The sequence below is a fragment of the Tachyglossus aculeatus genome, chromosome 2, assembly GCF_015852505.1.
Source record: "Tachyglossus aculeatus isolate mTacAcu1 chromosome 2, mTacAcu1.pri, whole genome shotgun sequence".
Classification (NCBI taxonomy): domain Eukaryota; kingdom Metazoa; phylum Chordata; class Mammalia; order Monotremata; family Tachyglossidae; genus Tachyglossus; species Tachyglossus aculeatus.
Genome location: NC_052067.1, coordinates 66,093 through 86,725, shown reverse-complemented (window position 1 = coordinate 86,725; position 20,633 = coordinate 66,093). Strand labels below are relative to the sequence as shown.

The 20,633-nt window shown below is 51.7% G+C and overlaps 1 protein-coding gene across 1 annotated transcript; it reads right to left on the bottom strand.

Moving 5' to 3' along the window:
• Positions 1 to 1,210: 1,210 nt before the first annotated feature.
• Positions 1,211 to 7,219, bottom strand: STEAP1 (STEAP family member 1). The gene is made up of 4 exons (XM_038770705.1): positions 7,084 to 7,219; positions 5,588 to 6,094; positions 3,972 to 4,136; positions 1,211 to 2,000 (listed from the first exon to the last, which is right to left on the bottom strand). Exons 1-4 carry the CDS (start codon positions 7,186 to 7,188, stop codon positions 1,743 to 1,745), a joined length of 1,035 nt encoding a protein of 344 aa, XP_038626633.1. The 5' UTR covers positions 7,189 to 7,219; the 3' UTR covers positions 1,211 to 1,742.
• Positions 7,220 to 20,633: the final 13,414 nt, after the last annotated feature.

Sequence of the window (20,633 nt, the reverse complement as noted above, 5' to 3'; positions counted from 1 at the left end):
TCTTTTTCCTCCTCCTCCTCCTCCTCCTCCTCCTCCTCTTCTACAGTGTAGCCAGAACACTCCTCCTCCTGTGCTGGGGCCACTGTGGATTCCTGTGCCCAGCTCTGGGTAGCAGTGAGCGTGGCAGGGAGAGGGTTCTCAGCTGGTTCCCGTGGCCTAGTGGCTACAGCTGGGGCCTGGGAGTCAGAAGGACCTGGGTTCTAATCCTGGCTCCATCACATGTCTGCTGTGTGACCTTGCACAAGTCACTTAACTTCTCTGTGCCTCAATTCCCTCATCTGTAAAATGGGGATTAAGACTGTGAGCCCCATATGGGACAGGTAGTGTTCAACCTGATTGACTTAAATCTACCCTGTTGCTTAGAACAGTGCTTGACACATAGTAAGCACTTAACAAGACCATAATGATTGTTATTACTATTATTGTTATTTTTCCTCCCTTATCATCTTCCGGCCTGTGGCTCCTCCAGGGCCCAGCCAGAATCTCGACTGCCTCAGGGGCGGCCAGGGATCACGGATGGGGCATACCTATCCCGGACTGCATCCTGGGTCTGGGGATCCGGATCCAGATGCACAGCACTTATGTACGTATGATTAAATTATATATTGTGAGTTACTTATTTATATTAATGCTTGTCTCCCCCTCTAGACTGTAAGTTTGTTGTGGGCAGGGATCTATCTGCCAACTCTGTTGTATTGTCCTCTCCCACACGCTTAGTAGTACAGTGCTCTGCACATAGTAAGCCCGTTGTTGGGTAGGGACCATCTCTATATGTTGCCAACTTGTACTTCCCAAGCACTTAGTACAGTGCTCTGCACACAGTAAGCACTTAATAAATACAATTGAATGAATGAATGAATAGTAAGCACTCAATTAGTGCCATTGTTGATGATGATGATGATGATGACTCTATGAGACCAAGGGATCTGGGTCGGGATCTGGACCTGCCCTGCAGAGGTTTCCTGGTCAAGGAACAGGGAGGAGGGAAGACCAGATCGACTTGCCAGTTTGCTCAAAATGTGGAAACTTTCGGGGTTCAGACGGGACCAGGTAGCATGGGTGAAAACCAAACTGTCCAAGGCCTCGTGTCCCCATCTGCATCACTGCCAAAGAATCGGGCAGGGAGTCGGAGAGCGTGGCAGAGCCTTTGACACAACTGTCCAGACAATTGTCCGGGTAACTGCCTTTGCCTGGGTAAACAGATGTTTAGTGGTTTCTGAAACAGGTATTTTATCAACAGATTGCAGATGCCCTGCAGACTAGAAAATGTCAATGCCAGCCCCCATGAGACACATTCGTTCTTTACCATCCCATTAGATCGGGAGCTCCCTGGGGGCAGGGATCACGCTTGTTCCTCCTTTTGGACGAACCCAAGTACTCAGGACAGCACTCTGCCCAAAGCAGGTGCCTAGGACAGTGCTCTGCTCACAATATGCAACAAATACAGCATTCTGTCCACAGTGGGCACCCAGTTCAGCGCTCTGTCTACAATGGGCACCCTATAAAGCGCTCTGTTCACAGTAAGTTCCCATTAAATGCTCTCAATGATGGTGGTGACGATGATGAGCCAAATTAAAAAGGAAGCATCTGTGTTTCAGTTATGTCTCCCCAGATCCAAACAAATGGGAAAAAAACCAGAGGGTTGAAAAGGACCGTATCTTCTGAAATGAACTGACCGACGCCCATCGCTACTAAGTTAATCCAGGAAAATCACCAGTCCACCTGCTTGCCCTCCGACCTCTCTACAGTCTGGATCCCACGTCTTCTGGCAATTTGTGGGCAGGGTCTTCCCAACCACGCCGGATCCTCTGGACCCTCCACCTGATACCCGGGAGGGCCAGTATAGCTTTGCCCACCAGGACTGCCAACGGGAGGAGCACAATGAGTAGGAAGGTGGGCGGAGTGTACCACACAAACTGGCTTGGGTGCACCCACTTGTTCCAGGTGAAGACAAACACGTGGGTCGTGCCCACAAGGAGGGATGCTGTCCCCAAGTTGCTCTGTGGAGGAAAAGGGCAGAAGAAGAGCTCATGAGAGGGCAGAAGCCATGATGAAAGGGCCAGGCGAGGGCCTCCCTGGCTGCCCCTGATCCCCAGCTCATTTTTCCAAGTTCCTGGGCTTTCGGAGCTCAGGACAGGGACCAGAGGGTTCCCCTCCGACTGGCTTCCCTAACCGTACCAACAGTGAAGCCATCCAGGACAGGGACCAGAGGGCTCCCCTCCCACTGGCTTCCCTAAGCATACCAACAGTGAAGCCATCCATGTGCACTTGGATTCGGCCTGGGCTTTGCTAGGGCTAGGGATGGGGGCTGGGGTGGCCCGGGGCAACAGTGCTGACACAGGAGTTATAAGGGTTGGGATTGGGGCTGGGGTTGGGGTTAGGGGCTAGGGACTGGGGCTGGCCTGGGTCAGGTGGTTGGGGCTCAGGGCCCAGACCAGGGCTGGGGTGGAGATTGGGATGCCCCCTTAGAAAGTCCCCCTCTCACGGAATTAAGATTTCCCATAATGATTTCCAGGGTGTTCTACAATCTTCCCGAAATCTCTGGCCATTAAAAGATGTTTCCTTCGGCCAAGCGGAGCCTTGAAGATATCTAGATCTAAATGTTATCCAGGACTGAACTGAGGAAGTCTGTATCTCCATTCCAGGAGAGAGGCTCTGTAGGAAGCCACAGCAGGGTGTGGATTGGCATCTGGCTTCCGAGGTGCCCTTATTCAGGTATTCAGCAATGCCGATTTGCCCCATGACAGCCTCGGGGTGCTGTTCACCACCCTGCAGGCCGGTGGGGAGAATCTCACTGCCCGGGGTTGGCGTTCGTTGGCCCTGCAGGCTAGGGGAGGGGGAGAACCTCACTGCCCGGGGTTGTCATTCACCAGCCCTGCAAACCGAGGAGGAGAATCTCATTACCTGGGGTTGCTGTTTGCCATCCTGCAAGCTGGGGTGAGAATCTCACTGCCTGGCAACACTAGTCCTTTTCTATGTGTGTGTGGTATTTGTTAAGTGCTTACTACTTGCCAGGCACTGTACTAAGTGCTGGGGTGGTTACAAGTATGGTGTAGTGGATAGAACACGGGGCTGGGAGTCAGAAGGTCATGGGTTCTAATCCTTGTTATGCCACTTGTCTACTCTGTGACCTTGGGCAAGTCAATTCACTTCTCTGAGCCTCAGTGACCTCATCTGTAAAATGAGGATTGAGACTGTGAGCTCCACGTGGGACGGGGACTGTGTCCAACCTGATTTGCTTGTATCTACCCCAGTGCTTAGTACAGTGCCTGGGACATAGTAAACACTTAACAAATACTATTATTATTATTATTAATAAGTAAATTGGGTCCTTGACAATTTGCTGCCAAATGGGGCCACAGCAACCTCTGGGTGGGGTCTTCCTAACTGCACCAGCTCCTCCAGACTCTCCACTAGCTGACCCCCAGGAGGGCCAGGGTGGCCTTGCCCACCAGGACATTCTTGGAGGATTCACAGCCCAAAGGGTCATTGCAAACAAGAGCCCCATAATATATTTCTCCAAAGACAAAAATAAACCCTGCCAGGACTCCGCCTCCGTTTGGGATAGGAATCTCCTCCTAGAGGGTCTGGGGGGGACGACCCTGTCCACAGAGAGGGTCTAGGAGGACCCTGTAATAATAATAATGATAATAGTAATTGTTAAGTGCTTACCATATGCGAAGCACTGTACTAAGCACTGGGATAGTCCTTGTCCCACATGGGGCTCACAGTCTAAGGGGAAAGCTTTTTACAGGTGAAGAAATCGAGGTACCGAGAAGTGAAGTGACTTACCCAAGGTCCCACAGCAGGCATGTGGCAAGCCTTGCTGTGACTCCCAGGCCCTAAGAGGGGCTGGGGGGAGAACCTGTGCTCAGAGAGGGGCTGGCGGGGTGCAGCGGGGGGGGGCCCCTGCCCTCTGACAGGGGGCTTCTGTTGTCTGAAGTGAAGGGCCAGCTCAGTTTGACCCTTACCTGAATCCACCGAAACTCCCTCCAGGTCAGAGAGTCATTGACAGAGGGGATGGAGGTCACAGCCAGCAGGGCCAGCAGGGTCAGCCCCAGGATTCCCAGGGAGACGTAAATTTCCATTCTCCAAACATCATGCTCGACCCAGGCATCTTCTTTCTTCTGTTGGACCTGCAGAAAGAGCGATGAGGGCTGACCTATGGGACTCCCATCCATCTGCACGCAGTAAGCGTTCAATAAATGTCATCGATTGGTTGATTGATTAATGGATAGACTGACAAGCCTGCTCCATTAGACCATCGGTTTCTCAAGGACAGGGACCATGGCTGCTACTTCTAGTGTGTGCTGTCACGTTTGACACTCTGCACGCAGGAGGTGCCCAGTACAGTGCTCTGCACATGGTGGGTACTTGGTACAGCACTTGCAAATGGCAGGTACAGTGTAGCTTGTCTGAACTCGAAAGCAGGGCAGCAGCTAGTCGGTGTGGCACAATGGAGAAAGTATGATTCTTGGAACTCGGGAACCTAGCTCTAGTCCCAGGTCTGCACCTCACCTGTTAAGTGACCTCTCTGGGCCTCAGATTCTTCATCTGTAAAATGGAGATAATAGCACCTACCTCTTTCTACCTTCCAGGGGTGCTGCAAGGATAAAAATGAAGTAATGATGTGCCAGCGCTTTGAGAAAATGAAAAGGCCAAAGGGATTCAAGGAAATGTATTTTCACTATAAAAATTGACCGAAAATCCTGAAACCTTGGGCAGGGCTCTAATGAACCACGGAAAGAGGAGATGGTTGGGGTGGGTGGTGGGAGAGAGGAAGAGAGGAAATAGGAAAAAGAAACTACTACTACTACTACTACTACTACTACTACTACTACTAGTAGTAGTAGTCGGCAAAGCAGTATTGTGAAGTGGATAGAGCATGCGCCTGGGAGTCAGAAGGTCATAGGTTCTAATCCCAGCTCTGCCACTTGACAGCTGTGTGACCTTGGGCCATGACTTCACTTCTCTGGGCCTCAGGTATCTCATCTGTAAAATGATGATGGTATTTGTTAAGCACTTACTATGTGCTAAGCACTGTTCCAAGCTCTGGGGGGGGGGGGGGGATACAAGGTGATCAGGTTGTCCCACTTGGGGCTCACAGTCTTAATCCCTATTTTACAGATAGGTAACTGAGGCACAGAGAAGTTAAGTGACTTGCCCAAAGTCACACAGCTGACTAGTGGTGGAGCCAGGATTAGAACCCACAACCTCTAACTCCCAAGCCCGGGCTCTTTTCACTGAGCCACGCTGCTTCTCTAAAATGGGGATTTAAGACTGTGAGCCCCATGTGGGATAGGCACTGAGTCCAAATTGATTAGGTATCTACTCCTGCACTTAGAACAGTGCTTGCTTGACACGTAGTAAGTGCTTATAATAGTGATAGAATTTATTGAGCACTTACTGTATGCAGAGCACTCTACTAACACACAGGAGGGAATTAGACATAGTCCCTGTTCCTTTGGGGTGAGGTCTCTCAACCTAAGAGGGAGAGAAGTAGGAAGAAGGGACTGGAGACAGGGAGCAGGAAGGAGGGGAAGAGGGTGAGTGGGGAGGAGAGGGAGGACAGGAGGGTGACACCTACTTGCTGGTAGGCCCAGTTGAGCAGTTTGTATCTGTAGGACCTGCGCATAGGGTAGGAAAGGCTGTACAGAGCATGCAGGCCGGCGAAGAAGAAGCTGAGAAGGCCGAGCTGCTTCCTCGCCCGCATCCAGTGGTCCAGCCAAGCCGGGAAGGGCCGGTACTTGGTGCCACGGAGCAGCTGGCAGGCAGTGGCCAGCACGCCGGGGAGGTAGACCAGGGCCAGCAGCGTGAGCGCCACGTCAGCCAACATCTTGTTCGCCACCAGCACGGGGACCTTGTAAAAGACGTTGTCTCTGGAGGACACGTACGGCTGCACTACATCTCGCAGGAAGGTGTAGATGAAGGCACCCAGAGACAGGCTGCTGGCCACCCGTAGGGGCCCATGCCATGCCGGGAAGAGCTCCTGCCGGTGGCCGGGGGAGGGGAGGCCATCAGCCAGGCCGCAGGATGGGTTGCTGAGCAGGAGAGCGGGTCCTGCTGGCTCTGGGGACATTGCAGGGGCTGTGTCCTAGGGGAAATGGAAAAGAAATTCCTTAGTATCCCGCACAGCTGGAAAAGAGAGGACAACCCAGTTAACCGGGCCCAGCTCATCTCCTCCCCAGCCTGAGCTTTTGGCTGTCCCCCGGCTGACCCCTGGCTCACACCCTCCCCTGGCCCGGGACTCCCTGCCCGCATCCCTGTCAGGCCACAGCCCTCCTCCCTTTCAAAGCCTCGTAATGACCAGCCTCCTCCAGGAGGCCTCCCTGATTTATTTCCAACCTAATCAGTCAGTCAATCAATGGTATTTCCTGAGCGCTTACTCTGTGCAGAGCATTGTACTAAGCACTAGGCAGAGTAGAGGAGCAGCATGGCATCCGTGGATGGAGCACGAGCCTGGGAGTCAGAAGGTTATGGGTTCTAATCCCAGCTCTGCCACTTGTCTATTGTCACTTAAATTCTCTGTGCCTCGGTTACCTCATCTGTAAAATAGGGATCAAAACTGTGAGTCCCACGTGGGACAGGGACTGTGTCCAATCCGATTTGCTTGTATCCACCCCAGTACTTAGTACAGTGTCTGGCACATAGTAAGTGCTTAACAAATGCCATAATCATTACCACAATCATCAGAGTACAATATAACTAGTAGACAAGATCCCTATCACGAGAAGTAGCGGGTGTTAGTGGATAGAGCAGCAGCTACCCCAGCAGCCCCCTCGGCATGTCTATGGGTAAGTCTAGTCCTGTGTACTTACTCAGCTATTTCATCCTGACATACTCTTACTTCTTCCTAATGTATTTCTGTTCTTCCTCCCACTCTATATGTAAATAATGCATGTCTGTCTCCCCGTCTTCTGCCCAGACTGGATGCTCCTTGAGGGCAGGGATTGCATCACCTAACTCCATTGTTCTCTTGCAAGTGCTCAGTAGAGTGCTGTGCACTCAGTAGGTGCTCTCTACACACAGCTGATAGGTTGACCCAAAGATCTTCTTTGAGAAAAGGTGGCTGGGGTCACTCACGATCATCACCGAGTGATCATCCTCCTCGTTCTCGGTCCTGGGCTCCATCATGGGGGGATCCTCTTCGGCCTCCTGGGGTCCTAGCTGTCCACTTGAAGGGAACATGCCCTGCCTGGTCGAACTGGGATCCTGTCTCAATTCTGCTGTGTCCACCTGAAACAGGAGAGTTGAGTATGGAATCCCATCCACTCAAGCAGGGGGAGGGGGAGACCCCCGGGGAGGAGGAGGCCAGTGAGGGAACGGGGGTCTGAGAGTCTGTGGAGGGGCAAGGTGCCCTGGTCAGCAGATCCTCTCCTTGAGTGGAATCCTCCAAAGCCCTCCTAGACAGACCCACCTCCCAAAAAACTACTTTAACAGACAGGTCCACTACCTTCCCAGACACGACGCCCCTCCAACCTCCCTCCCAGATAGATCCCACACCTATTCCCCTCCCAAAGAGACACGCTCACCTCCCACCTCCCTCCCAGGCATATCCTCTCTTTCCCCTCCAGGACAGACAGACACCCAGCCCACACGCACAATACCGGCCAGCCCCTCTCCTATCCTACTCTTGTAACTGACAGACCCCCAGAGAGGAAAAACAAGGTGGGTATTCTAGGGGGAGAGGGAGTTTGTGCCAAGGGATCCGGACCTGACAGAGTTGCTTTAGCCCATTACCCCCTTTGTGACCACTCCCCCTAATCTGGTCCCTGCCTTTTCTTCTCCCCCCACCCCCCACCCAAAACACTGCTCAAAGGGGCATCTTCATGGCCCGGGCTCGCTGTTGCTGAGGCCAGCCCCTGTCAGGGGAGGGGTCTGCGGGGAAATCACCATGGGGGGCTGGGGGAGTCCCACAGATGGAGCTTTAGAAAGAGTCCCTGGGAAGTCTTAGTCCGACCACTGGTCAGGGGAGGGGTTGGCCAATCCATGGGGTTGGGGGCTGGACCCTCACCGCCCAGAGGTGGGAGAACTCTGACCCTCTGAAGCGTTCCCGGGGGGAAAGGGGGCCGGGGGTAGGGGCTGGGGGGCGGGCTGCAGGTCAGTCCCCTCTGGGACCATCGTTGTCCTGGTCCGTTCCCCCTCGTCCGGACCCGGGCCGGACCTCTCGTCCCGGGAGGGTCACCTAGCAACCGGGCTGGGCCCATCCGAACAGGACGGAACCGGGACAGGAAAATGATGCCAAGTTGCTGCGACCCGGGCTGGACCCTGCCCCCTCGCTCGGAACCCCCCGGCCCGACCCCAGCCGGTCCCACCCCAGCCGGTCCCTTAGCCTGGGTCCCCCGCTCCGCCCTGCTCCGGCCGCGCGACCCTTCTGTCCACTGCCGCTCCCGCCGGATCCCTCCCGGCTCCCGCCCAGGACCCCTGGGGACCCCTGGGGACCCCTGGGGATCCCCTCCCGTTCCCTCCCGCCCCCCGCCTCGGGCCCCCTGGGGACTCCTCCGCCCCCCTCCCCCCACTCCGGGGTCCAACACGGGGTCGGCGAGGACCAGCTCCTGGGTCCCGGCGGGAAATGCCCCGGGGAAACCGGGGACCCCCGTTCTCGGGCCCGGAGGTGTCCTCCCCGCCTTAACGCCCCCCCCCCCCCCGCCCCGGGCTACCTGGGCTGGACGGGCGGCGGCCGCTGCCCCCGCTGCCTCCTACGGTCCGGACTGGGCGGTCGCGGGAGCGGCCCGGGAGCCCCGAACCCACCGCGATGCGCCCCCTGCCGGATCCCACCCGCGCCGGGGCCCCGGGAGGAGGAGCGGGAGCAGGAGCAGGAGCAGAGGGAGGACGTTTTGCTCTCCGTCTCCCCCTTTTAGACTGTGAACCCACTGTTGGGTAGGGACTGTCTCTATATCAATCCATCAATCGTATTTATTGAGCGCTTACTGTGTGCAGAGCACTGGACTAAGCGCTTGGGAAGTACAAGTTGGTCACATCTAGAGACAGTCCCTACCCAACAGTGGGCTCACAGTCTAAAAGGGGGAGGCGGAGAACAAAACCAAACATACTAACAAAATAAAATAAATAGAAGAGATAGGTACAAGTAAAATAAATAAATAAATAAATAGAGTAATAAATATGTACAAACATATATACGTATATACAGGTGCTGTGGGGAAGGGAAGGAGGGAAGATGGGGGGATGGAGAGGGGGACGAGGGGGAGAGGAAGGAAGGGGCTCAGTCTGGGAAGGCCTCCTGGAGGAAGTGAGCTCTCAGTAGGGCCTTGAAGGCCCTATATGTTGCCAACTTGTACTTCCCAAGCGCTTAGTACAGTGCTCTGCACACAGTAAGCGCTCAATAAATACGATTGATTGGTTGATTGACGAGGAGGAGGAGGAGGAGAAGGAGGAGGGGGAGGAGGAGGACCGCCACCGAGGGAGGGCCGGCGAGCCTCTGGGGAGCCGGGGGAAGGCGGCCAGGCAGCGAGTTAGTCGGGGAGGCTTCCTGGAGGACGTGAGGTTTTAGGGGGGTTTTGAAGGTGGGACCAGATGGGGTCTGGCGGCTTGGCGTAGGACCGGAGTTTCAGCGGGAGCGAGGGGTCGGGGGGTGATACTGCCGGTGGAGGAAGAGAGGAGGCTTGCAAGGAGCCGGGGGTGCCACCTGGGAAGTAACAGAACAGCAGAGCAGAGGAGGAAGGTGGACGGGGTCGGCTGGCCCGGGGCCATGGGGCTTGGGCCCATCGGCCAGGGGTTCGACGCCGAGGGAGATGGGTTCTCACTGGGGGTGCTCAGTGATGTGCAGCAGTGAGGACTAATGATCGGATCGATCAGTCAGGCCATCAATGGTATTGAGAGAAGCACGGTGGCTTAGGGGAAAGAGCACGGGCCTAGGAGTCAAAGGACATAGGTTCTAATCCCGGCTCCGCCACTTGTCTGCTGTATGTGACCCTGGGCAAGCCGCTTCACTTCTCCGTGCCACAGTTACCTCATCTGTAAAATAGGGATTAAAACTGTGAGCCCCAAATGGGGCAACCTGATTACCTTGTATCTATCCCAGCGCTTAGAACAGTGCTTGGCATGTAGTAAGCACTTAACAAATACCATAATAATAATAAACATCACGACTCAGTGGACAGAGCATGGGCTTGGGAGTTAGAAGGACCTGGATTCTGCCACATGTTTGTTGTGTGACCTTGCGCGAGTCACTTGAGCTCATTATGGGCAGGCATGTGTCTGTTGTTATATTGTACTCTCCCAAGAGCTTAGTAAGTGCTTTGCACACAGTAAGAGCTCAATGATTACGATTGAATGAGTGAATAAATGAACTTCACTTCTCTGAGCCTCAGTTACCTCATTGGCAGAGAGTGAGCCCAATGTGGGACAGGGACGGTGTCCTACCTGATTAACTTGTATCTACCCCAGCACTTACAACAGTGCTTGGCACATAGAAAGAGCTTAACAAATACCATAATTATGGTCATTATCATTATTATTTAGTAAGCCCTTAGTGAGTGCAGAGCACTGTAATGAGAACTTGGGAAAGTACGATACAATAGAGTTGGTAGAAATGATCTTCTTCCACAAGGGGGAGGTAGACATTAAAAGAAATTACTGATAGGGAGTATGGAAGAGTATAAAAATATAAATCTAAGTCCTAGGGAACTGAGGGTTGGGTGAATATCAGGTGTTAGAAGCAGCGTGGCTTAGTGGAAAGAACACTCCCTTCAAAGCCCCACTGAGAGCTCACCTCCTCCAGGAGGCCTTCCCAGACTGCGCCCCCTCCTTTTTCCTCTTCTCCTCCTCCCCCTCTCCCCATTACGCCCCCTTCTGCCCCACCCGCTTCCCCTCCCCACAGCACTTGTGTATATTTGTACATGTTTATTACTCTATTTATTTTATTAATGATATGTATATAGCTATAATTCTATTTATTCTGATGGTATTGACACCTGTGTACTTGTTTTGTTTTGTTATCTGTCCCCCCCTTCTAGACTGTGAGCCCATTGTTGGGTAAGGACTGTCTCTAAATGTTGCCGATTTGTACTTCCCAAGCACTTAGTACAGTGCTCTGTACACAGTAAGTGCTCAATAAATACAATTGAGTGAATGAATGAATGAACACAGGTTTGGTGGTCAGAGGTCGTGTATTCTAATCCCGGCTCCACCACTTGTCAGCTGTGTGACTGTGGGCAAGTCACTTAACTTCGCTGTGCCTCACTTACCTCATCTGTAAAATGGGGATTAAGACTGTAAGCCCCACGTGGGAAAACCTGACTACCTTGTATTTACCCCAGCTCTTAGAACAATGCTTGGCTCATAGTAAGCGCTTAACAAATGCCATCATCATTCTTCTTATTATTATTAAGGGGTATAGATCCAAAGGCATAGGTGATGCAGAAAGCAGTACGAATAATTGATCAGTCAATCAATAAATAAATAGTATTTATTGAGTGCTTACTGTGTGCAGAGCACTGTACCAGTATTAATGAGGGCTTGGAGAAATTCTCTTGGAGAAGATGTAATTTTAGTGAGGCTTTGAAGGTGGGGAGAGTCATGGTCTATGAAGGGGGAGGCAGTTCCAGGCCAGAAGGAAGAGGTGGATGAGGGGTCAGCGGGTGAGGTAGATGAGATCAAGGTACACTGAGTAGGTGTAGAGGAGAAAAGCAAGTGGGCAGAGTTGTAGTAGATAAGTGAGGTAAGGTAGGAAGGAGTGAGCTGATTGAGTGCCTTAAAGCCAAAGATAAGGAGTTTCTGTTTGTTGTGGAGATGGATGGGCAACAATTGGAGGTTCTTGAGGAGTGGGGAAACATGGACTGAACGATTGTGAAGAAAAATAATCTGGGCAGCAGGATGGAGTGGGGAGAGAGGAGGCAGGGTGGCCGGCCAGGTGGCTGATTCATTCATTCATTCAATTGTATTTATTGAGCACTTACTGTGTGCAGAGCACTATAGTAAGCACTTGGGAAGTACAAGTCGGCAACATATAGAGACGGTCCCTACCCAACAATGGGCTCACAGTCTAGAAGGGGGAGACAGACAACCAAACAAAACATGGAGGCAGGTGTCAAAACCATAAGAATAAATAGAATTATAGCTATATGCACATCATTAATGAAATAAAATATGTACAAGTAAAGTAAATAGAGTAATAAATCTGTACAAATATATACAAGTGTTGTGGGGAGGGTAAAGAGGTAGGGCAGGGGAGGGGATGGGGAGGAGGAGAGGAAAAAAGAAAAAGAGGAAAAGTCTGGGAAGGCCTCCTGGAGGAGGTGAGCTCTCAGTAGGGCTTTGAAGGGAGGAAGAGAGCTAGTTTGGTGGATGAGTGAAGGGAGGGCATTCCAGGCCAAGGGAAGGATGTGGGCTGGGGGTTGACGGCAGGACAGGCGAGAATGAGGCACGGTGAGGAAGTTAGCAGCAGAGGAGCGGAGGGTGCGGGCTGGGCTGTAGAAGGAGAGAATGGAGGTGAGGTAGGAGAGGACGAGGCCTGGAAGCTGAAAGTGAGGAGTTTTTGCTTGGTTCGTAGATTGACAGGCAGCCACCAGAGATTTTTGAGGAGGGGAGTGACATGCCCAGAGCGTTTCTGCACAAAGATGATCCGGACAGCAGAGTGAAGTATAGACTGAAGTGGGGAGAGACAGGAGGATGGGAGATCAGAGAGGAGGCTGATGCAGTAATCCGGTCGGGGTAGGATGAGAGATTGAACCAGCAAGGTAGTGGTTTGGATGGAGAGGAAAGGGCGGATCTTGGCGATGTTGTGGAGGTGAGACCAGCAGGTTTTGGTGACGGATTGGATGTGTGAGGTGAATGAGAGAGCGGAGTCGAGGTTACGCAGTAGTTTAGGAGGGATAGGATAAGTGCATGAATCAGCATGGTAGCAATTTGGATGGAGAAGAAAGGGTGGATTGTAGAGATATTCTGAAGGTAGAATTGACAGGATTTGGGGACAGATTTCACAGTTGAAGGAGACAGATGAATCGAGGGTAATGCCAAGGTTGTGATGTTGTCTTTAGTGATGGGAAAGACACGGGGAGGACATGGTTTGTTTGAAAAGATGAGGAGTTCTGTTTTGGACATGCTAACTGTGAGGTGTCACCAGGACATCCGAGTAGATGTGACCTGAAATCGGGAAGAAATCCGAAACTGCAGAGAAGGAGAGAAGTCAGGGCTGGAGATGTACATTTGAGAATCATCCACATAAAGATGGTGGTTGAAGCCATGGGAGCAAATGAGTTCTCCAAGAGAGAGGGTGTAAAAGGAGAATAGAAAGGGACCAAGAACTGAATTTTGAAGGACCTTCCCCCGCCACCCCCCGGTCCCCTGCCCCAAGTTAGAGGGTGAGAGGCAGAGGAGGAGCCCATGAAAGAGACTGAGAAATGTCCAGAAAGATAGGAGGAGAACCCGGAGAGGACAGTGTCAGTGAAGATGAGGTTAGATAGTGGTTCCAGGAAAGGGGGTGGTCCACGGTGTCACAGGCAGCAGACATGTGGAGGAGAATCAGGATAGAGTAGAGGCTGTTGGATTTGGCAAGAAGCAGGTATTGGTGATCTGAGAGAGGGCAATTTCTGTGGAGTATCTGGACCAGTGTGGTAGCAGTTTGGATGGAGAGAAAGGGGCAGATTTTGGAGTTACTGTGGAGATTGAACTGACAGAGTTTGGTGACTGACTCAATATGTGAGTTGAAAGAGACACATGAATCAATCATCCAGTGGCATTTATTGAGCGCTTACTGTGTGCAGAGCACTGTTCTAAGCATTTGGAAAAGTACAGTGTAACAGAGGTGGTAAACGTTTCCTTCCTACAACAAACTTACAGTCCAGAATCAAGGATAATGCCAAGGTTATGGGCCTGTGAGACAGGGAGTGTTTTGGTACTCTTCATTCATTCAGTCAATCGTATTTATTGAACACTTACAGGGTGCAGAGCACTGTACTAAGCGCTTGGGAAAGTACAATACAGTAATAGAGACAATCCCTGCCCACAAGGAGCTCACAGTCTAGAGGGAGGGAGACAGACATCAAGACAAATAAATAAAATTACAGCTATATACATAAGTGCTGTGGGCGGGAAGCAGGGGGAAATGGGAATGGGAGCTAGTCAGAGTGATGCGGAAGGAAGTGGGAGATCTGCCCTCCCTCCCTCTCATTCATTCATTCATTCAATCGTCTTTATTGAGCACTTACTGTATGCAGAGCACCGTACTAAGCGCTTGGGAAGTACAAATTGGCAACAGGACAGGGACTGGATCTCATCTCATTACTGTGTAGCTACCATAGAGCCTAGGGAGCAGGAAGCACTTAATAAATACTGCAATTAATATGATTACCTAATAAATACCAAACCTCTCAATAAAAATGGCTACTGCTAATAATAATAATAATAATACCATCCCACCAGGACCGAAGGGTGGCAGGTCCAAAATGTTTAAGAGAACACACTTTTTCCCCATGCCCCAGCCCCAGCCCCAGCCAGCCTAAGCCAGCCCAGGCCCAACCCCAGCCCAGCCCCACCCCAGCCAGTCTCAGCTCAGCCCAGGCCCAGCCTTAGCTCCAGCCAGCCTCAGCCAGCCCAGGCCCATTCCCAGCTCAACCCAGCCCAACTCCAGCCAGCCCAGCCCAGCTCCAGCCCCAGCCAGCCCTGGCCCAGGCCGAGCCCCAGCCCAACCCCACTCCAGCCAGCCCAGCTCCAGCCAGCCTCAGCCCAGCCCAACTGCAGCCTGGCCCAGCTGGCCTGGGTTGGGACTGAGGGGCTTGGTTCATGCTGGGAAAGGAAACTGGGAAGTGATTTTTTTTTCCAGGAGAAGAGTAGCAGGGCAGCAGGAATGGAAGCAGAGACCCCAGACCCAAACCTGATTGTTGGAGGGGGGACAGGGACACCCCCCGCTTCGCCCGCAGCTGCCCTGCTCCACACGGGGAGAGAAAGAGCCACCGGCACCACCAGCACCACTGCCACAGAACCTCAGGGGACTTTCTCTGCCGGGAACATCCCAGCATGTGAGGGAGGGGGAGGGGGAATGTCATTGTATCAGGGTGAGGGTGTGTGCTGAGAGCTTGAACCCCCCGTCTAAATAATACAACTACTTACTGTGCTATGTGGTAAGGGCCTTCCTGTGTATTAATAATAATGATGGTATTTGTTAAGTGCTGATTGTGTGCCAAGCACTGTTCTAAGAGCTGAGGTAGGTACAAGGTAATCAGGTTGTCCCACGTAGGGCTCACAGTCTTAATCCCTATTTTCCAGATGCGGTAACTGAGGACCAGAGAAGTTAAGTGACTTGCCTAAAGTCACACAGCTGACAAATGGCGGAGCTGAGATTAGAACCCACAATCTGACTCCCAAGCTCGGGCTCTTTCCACTATGCCATGCTGCCACTGTGCTAAGTACTGGGGTAGATATAGTACAATCACACTAAACCCAGTCCCTGTTCCACATGGGGCTCACAATCTAAAAGTGGAGGAAGAATGGGTATTGAATTCTCATTTTGCAGATGAGGAAACTGAAGTCCATAGGAGTTAAGTGACTCCCAAGGTCTCACAGCAGACAAGTGGTGGAACTGGGATTAGAGAAGCAGCATGGCCCAGTGGATAGAGCCCGGGCCTGGGAGTCGGAAGGACCAGGGTTCTAATCTTCGCTCTGCCACTTGTGTGCTGTGTGACTTTGGGCAAATCACTTCATTTATCTGTGCCTCAATTCCCTCATTTGCAAAATGAGGATTTAGAATGTGAGCCCCATGTGGGACAGGGACTGTGTCCAACCCAATTTGCTTATATCCACTCCAGCGCTTAGTACAGTTCCTGTCGCATAGTAAGTGCCCAACAAATAACACACATTATTATTATAACCCAGGTCTCCTGACTCCCAGTTCAGAACTCTTTCCACTGGGCCCCACTACTTCTCTAGCAGTATGCTGCTTTCCACTCTCCTGTGTCTATTATTATTATTACATTTGCTAAAGGTTTACTATGTGTCAAACAGTGTTCAAAACGCTGGGGTAGATATACATTAATCAAGTCAGACACAGTCCCCGTTGCACATGGGGCTCACAGGCTAAGAAGGAGGGGGACAGACAATGAATCCCCATTTTACAAGAAATTGACACCGAGAAGTTAAATTACTTGCCCAGAGTCACACAGCAGGCAACTGGCAGAGACAGGATTAGAACCCAGGTCCTCTTAATTCCCAGGCCCAAGCTGTTTTCACTAAGCCATGCCACTCCCATGCTGCCTCCTTCTTCTCCCTCACACTATTCTCCCAGCCTGGAACTACCTCACCCATTTACTGAGTGCTTTGCGTGGAGTAAGGGCTCCATAAATACCGTTACTATTTTTACTACTATTCTCCCCATTTTCAAAACCTTCCCTAATCCCACTTCCAACAATAAGCCTTCCCTGCTTAGTTTCCAGCATTCCAAGTTTTACTATCCTACTAGCATTCTCCAGCACTTATATGCCCCATTTTACCGATGAGGTATCTGAGGCACAGAGAAGTTGTAACTTGCCCAAGGTCACACAGCAGACAAGTGACAGAGCCAGGATTAGAACCCATGACCTTCTGATTCCCAGGCCCGTGCTCTAGCCACTACGTCACGCTGTTTCCCAGTTATTAGTAATGCCCAATGAGCGTGTGGACTCTCCCAAGCGATCAATACAGTGCTTGGCACACAGTGTTTAGAGACGCAGCATGGCCTAGTCGATAGAGCATGGCCCTGGGAGTCAGAAAGACTCTTCCACTTGTCAGCTGTGTGACTTTGGGCAAGTCACTTCACTTCTCTGTGCCTCAGCTCCCTCATCTGTATAATGAGGATTTAGACTGTGAGCCCTAGGTGGGACAGGGGCTGTGTCCAACCCAATTATATTGTATCTACCCCAGCGCTTTGAACAGTGCCTGGTACATGGTAAGTGCTTAACAAATGCCACAGTTATTATTCTTATTCTTCTCATTAAGTGTTCTTAAACACTGTTGATTGGTTGATTAGGACTGATTAGGCCTCTGAGCTACCACTGATTACAGGGCAGAAAGAAGAGGAAAGTGAGGTGTGGCCCTTTAAGGCTCCGGAAAGTCCAAGCGGCCACAGGACCTGTCCCGGCTGGGCAGCTGGGGCTGGGCCAGTCTGGCAGTTGGAGATCGAGGGAGACCTATGAAGGTTTCCTTGCTGAAGAGGAAAAGAAAAATCTGGAGGAAATTTAGGGAAACGCCAGGCTTTGGAGAAAGGGGAGACCACCAAGAGCACAAGTCCTGTTTCAGGGTCTTTATTCATTCATTCATTCAATTGCATTTATTGACTGCTTACTATTTGCATAGCACTGTACTAAGCACTTGGGAGAGTACACTACAACAACAGACACACTCCCCGCCCACAGTGAGCTCCCAGTCTAGAATAACTGTGTACAAAAGACAGACAGACAGTCAGAGGGCCGAGAGCCTGTTTACTGGGGGCCGGGGCTCCACTTCATCTCCTGGCCACAGGGCCACACATGCCTCGGACACTCTCAGGAAGTCTGCTGGGTCTCTGTGGATTTCCTCTCTGCCAGCCTTAGGCAGACGGGGGAGAGGCAAGCCATCAGAGGCCACCGGGATGCATGTCTGGCCATGTGGACGGTCCCCGGCTCGTCTGTGGGAGGCGGGAGCGAGGCCTAGACTCTGCCCCCAGAAACGCGGTGCCCGGCTGAGGCCGGAGGCCGGTGGGCATCATGAAGAGCTTCTCCTCGTTGGACCGTCAGGCTTTGCTGTGTTATTCCCAGAACGAGTCGCTGTCCATCCCCCCACGTGCCCCACCTCAACTACCTGCATGCGTGTACTAGAGGACAAGCCCAGAGTCCAGATGAGCTTATCTGAACTCATCTCTCTGGCCATTTATTTTCGGTCTCTTTCTGCATCCCCCTACTTTGCCCCCTTTATTCATCCCTGCTCCCAGCCCCTCAGCACTTATGTCCATATCTGTAATTTAATTATTTATATTAAATGTCAGTCTCCCCACCTCTAGACCATAAGCTTGTGGTGGGCAGGGAATCAATTAATCAATCAATCGTATTTATTGAGTGCTTACTCTGTGCAGAGCACTGTACTAAGCGCTTGGGAAGTTCAAGTTGGCAACATATAGAGACGGTCCCTACCCAACAGTGGGCTCACAGTCTAGGGAATGTGGGCAAGCACTTAGTATAGTGCTTTGCACACAGTAAGAGCTCAATAAGTACGATTGAATGAATTTGTCTGTTATATTGTATTCTCCCAAGTGCTTAATACAGTGCTCTACACACTGTAAGCACTCAGTAAATTCAATTGAATGAATGAATGAAAGTACTACCAATGCCCCCCGCACCGTCAACCCCCTCCGATCCTCTCTTTTACTTCAGTGGGCATTTGGCACAGCACCTGCACCTGGAAGACGCCCAGACAGTGGGTTTCCCTGCTCCCTATTTTTCTGCCTGTTGCCATGTAGAGGACTCCCTTCCTCTTGAGAACGACTACTATTTCTAATTGGAGCCACTTTGCTTTAGGAGGCTAGCCCCTCATGGCTGCGCCTCTCTATGGGCCCCCGGCCTTGTGACAGCAGGGTTTTCTGGGCGGCTGTGCCCCTCTATCACCCTACTAATGAGTACCAATCAATCAACTAGGCCTTTTCTGTGAGGTTGCCCCTTTTTATCACCCCATGGTGGCATTAATTGTTATTCTGGGAGGCTGCATTTATCTATAGCTCCCTGGTGGTAGTAGGTTTTGTTTGAGGGGTTAGGGATTCAGAGCACCAGCTCTGCAGAGTCAAGTCTGAACAGAGCACACCCTTCCCCTCCATGCTTCAAGGAATATTGTGGTAGATCCATTTATTGACCTGGAAAAATCTTGGTCCCACCTTCTGGCATGCCCTCAGCAGACCCACCCCTAATGACAGCAAAGACCTCTTCCACAGGCAGGAGACAATTGACAGGCTTGATATTGTGGTTAAGACATTTTTATTAATTTTTCTTTGTGTTCTAGACCAGAGGCTTCTGGTGCCTAACTCAGGAGGCACCTGGTGGTGGTCGGAAACAGCCCCGGGCAACAACCCATGTCCTGCTGCTGTGGCCCTGGGTTGCCTCGGATGGAGAATGGTGAATTGGGCGTGTTCCGGGGTAGCTGCTGATGGATTCTGGAGGAAGCTGGTCCAGGACTGGGGAGTCTGTTGTATCTAGCCAAAGGAGGGAAAGTGAGTGGGGTATGGGGGAAAAAATGATGGCATTAATTAAGCACTTACTATGTGCAAAGCACTGTTCTAAGCACTGGGGAGGTTACAAGGTGATCAGGTTGTCCCCAAGGGGGCTCACAGTCTTAATCCTCATTTTACAGATGAGGTAACTGAGGCCCAGAGAAATGAAGTGACTTGCTCAAAGTCACACAGCTGACAGTTGGCAGAGCCAGAATTTGAACCCATGACCTCTGACTCCAAAGCCCAGGCTCTTTCCACTGAGACATGCTGCTTCTCTTAATAAATAATGTTGGTATTTGTTAAGCGCTTACTATGTGCCAAGCACTGTTCTAAGCGCTGGGGTAGGTAGAAGGTAATCAGATTGTCCCACATGGGGCTCACAGTCTTAATCCCCATTTTACAGATGAGGGAACTGAGGCACAGAGAAGTGAAGTGACTTGCTCAAAGTTACACAGCTGACCTGTGAGGGAGCTGGGATTAGAACCCATGGCCTCTGGCTCCCAAGCCCGGGCTCTTTCCATTGAGCCATGCTGCCTTTAAGTCCTCAAGCATTGCCCTCCACCCTGCTCAACCCTACCCTGCCACTCTCCCCCTTGTAATCTCTCCCACTGGAGGGTCAGGGGGCACTTGGTGGCAGTGCTGCAGGGGGTTCAGACCCACCATCCCACCTCCTTCTATCCAGTCCTCCACTCCCCATCACCGTGCTGCCTCTGCTGGCCCCTTGCAATATGAGGCTGCAGAGACAGCCGCCAGGGCAGCGACGCAGACGCGATCACACCACCCCATCACCATCCACGGACGCTCTCTCACTCGCCCTGCATCTTCGCCTCCTTCTTCCTGGACACTGGATGGCCCGGCCCACTTTCACATTGGTGGGGAAAAGAAATGACCTCTAGTCAGATTTTGAAAGGGAAGACCCGAGGCAGAGGTAAAAGCCCTGACATGGAATCAGCAAGAAACTTCCCTGCCCACATCATTCACCCCAAGGATCGCCGGGGAGCCCTGCTTAGCTGGAAATTTTCCCCTATGCCTCCTACCTCGGCTGAGGGGCTGCCAGCTGTGTCATCTCAGTAGAGGCCATCTGCTGAGGAGAATTAGAATGATTTTTCTTTAAGTTTTTTCTCTTACACCAAATCCTCTGTTGAAAACATTCGCTCAGTCTGGACCCATTACACAGCCGGAAGACTCCCACAGACCTGTACATGTCTCCTTGGTCATTGCAAGAGTCACAGTTGAACCCTATGAAGTTTCTGCATCCGTGGAAGATTCGGGAGAGACATTGAGAGACTGCCTGGTACCTCATGGGCTGCAGATGTACAGAAGATTGTAAACTCCTTGTGGGCATGGATTTTGCCTATCAACTGTATTAGACCTTCCCAAGCACCTTAGTACAGCTGTGCACATAAATACCCCTCATGGATTGAGGTCAGCTCAGTTAAGGGGTGCAGGAGGAATCCAATCACACCGA

What these genes read in the sequence shown, in the direction of transcription:
- STEAP1 (XM_038770705.1), bottom strand. Translation starts at nt 7,188, where the DNA reads ATGTTCCCTTCAAGTGGACAGCTAGGACCCCAGGAGGCCGAAGAGGAT. An exon ending in ATGATCACTCGGTGATGATC is followed by an intron (nt 6,095 to 7,083) that starts GTGAGTGACCCC and finishes CATTTCCCCTAG; the next exon opens with GACACAGCCCCTGCAATGTC. An exon ending in TCAACTGGGCCTACCAGCAA is followed by an intron (nt 4,137 to 5,587) that starts GTAGGTGTCACC and finishes CTCTTTCTGCAG; the next exon opens with GTCCAACAGAAGAAAGAAGA.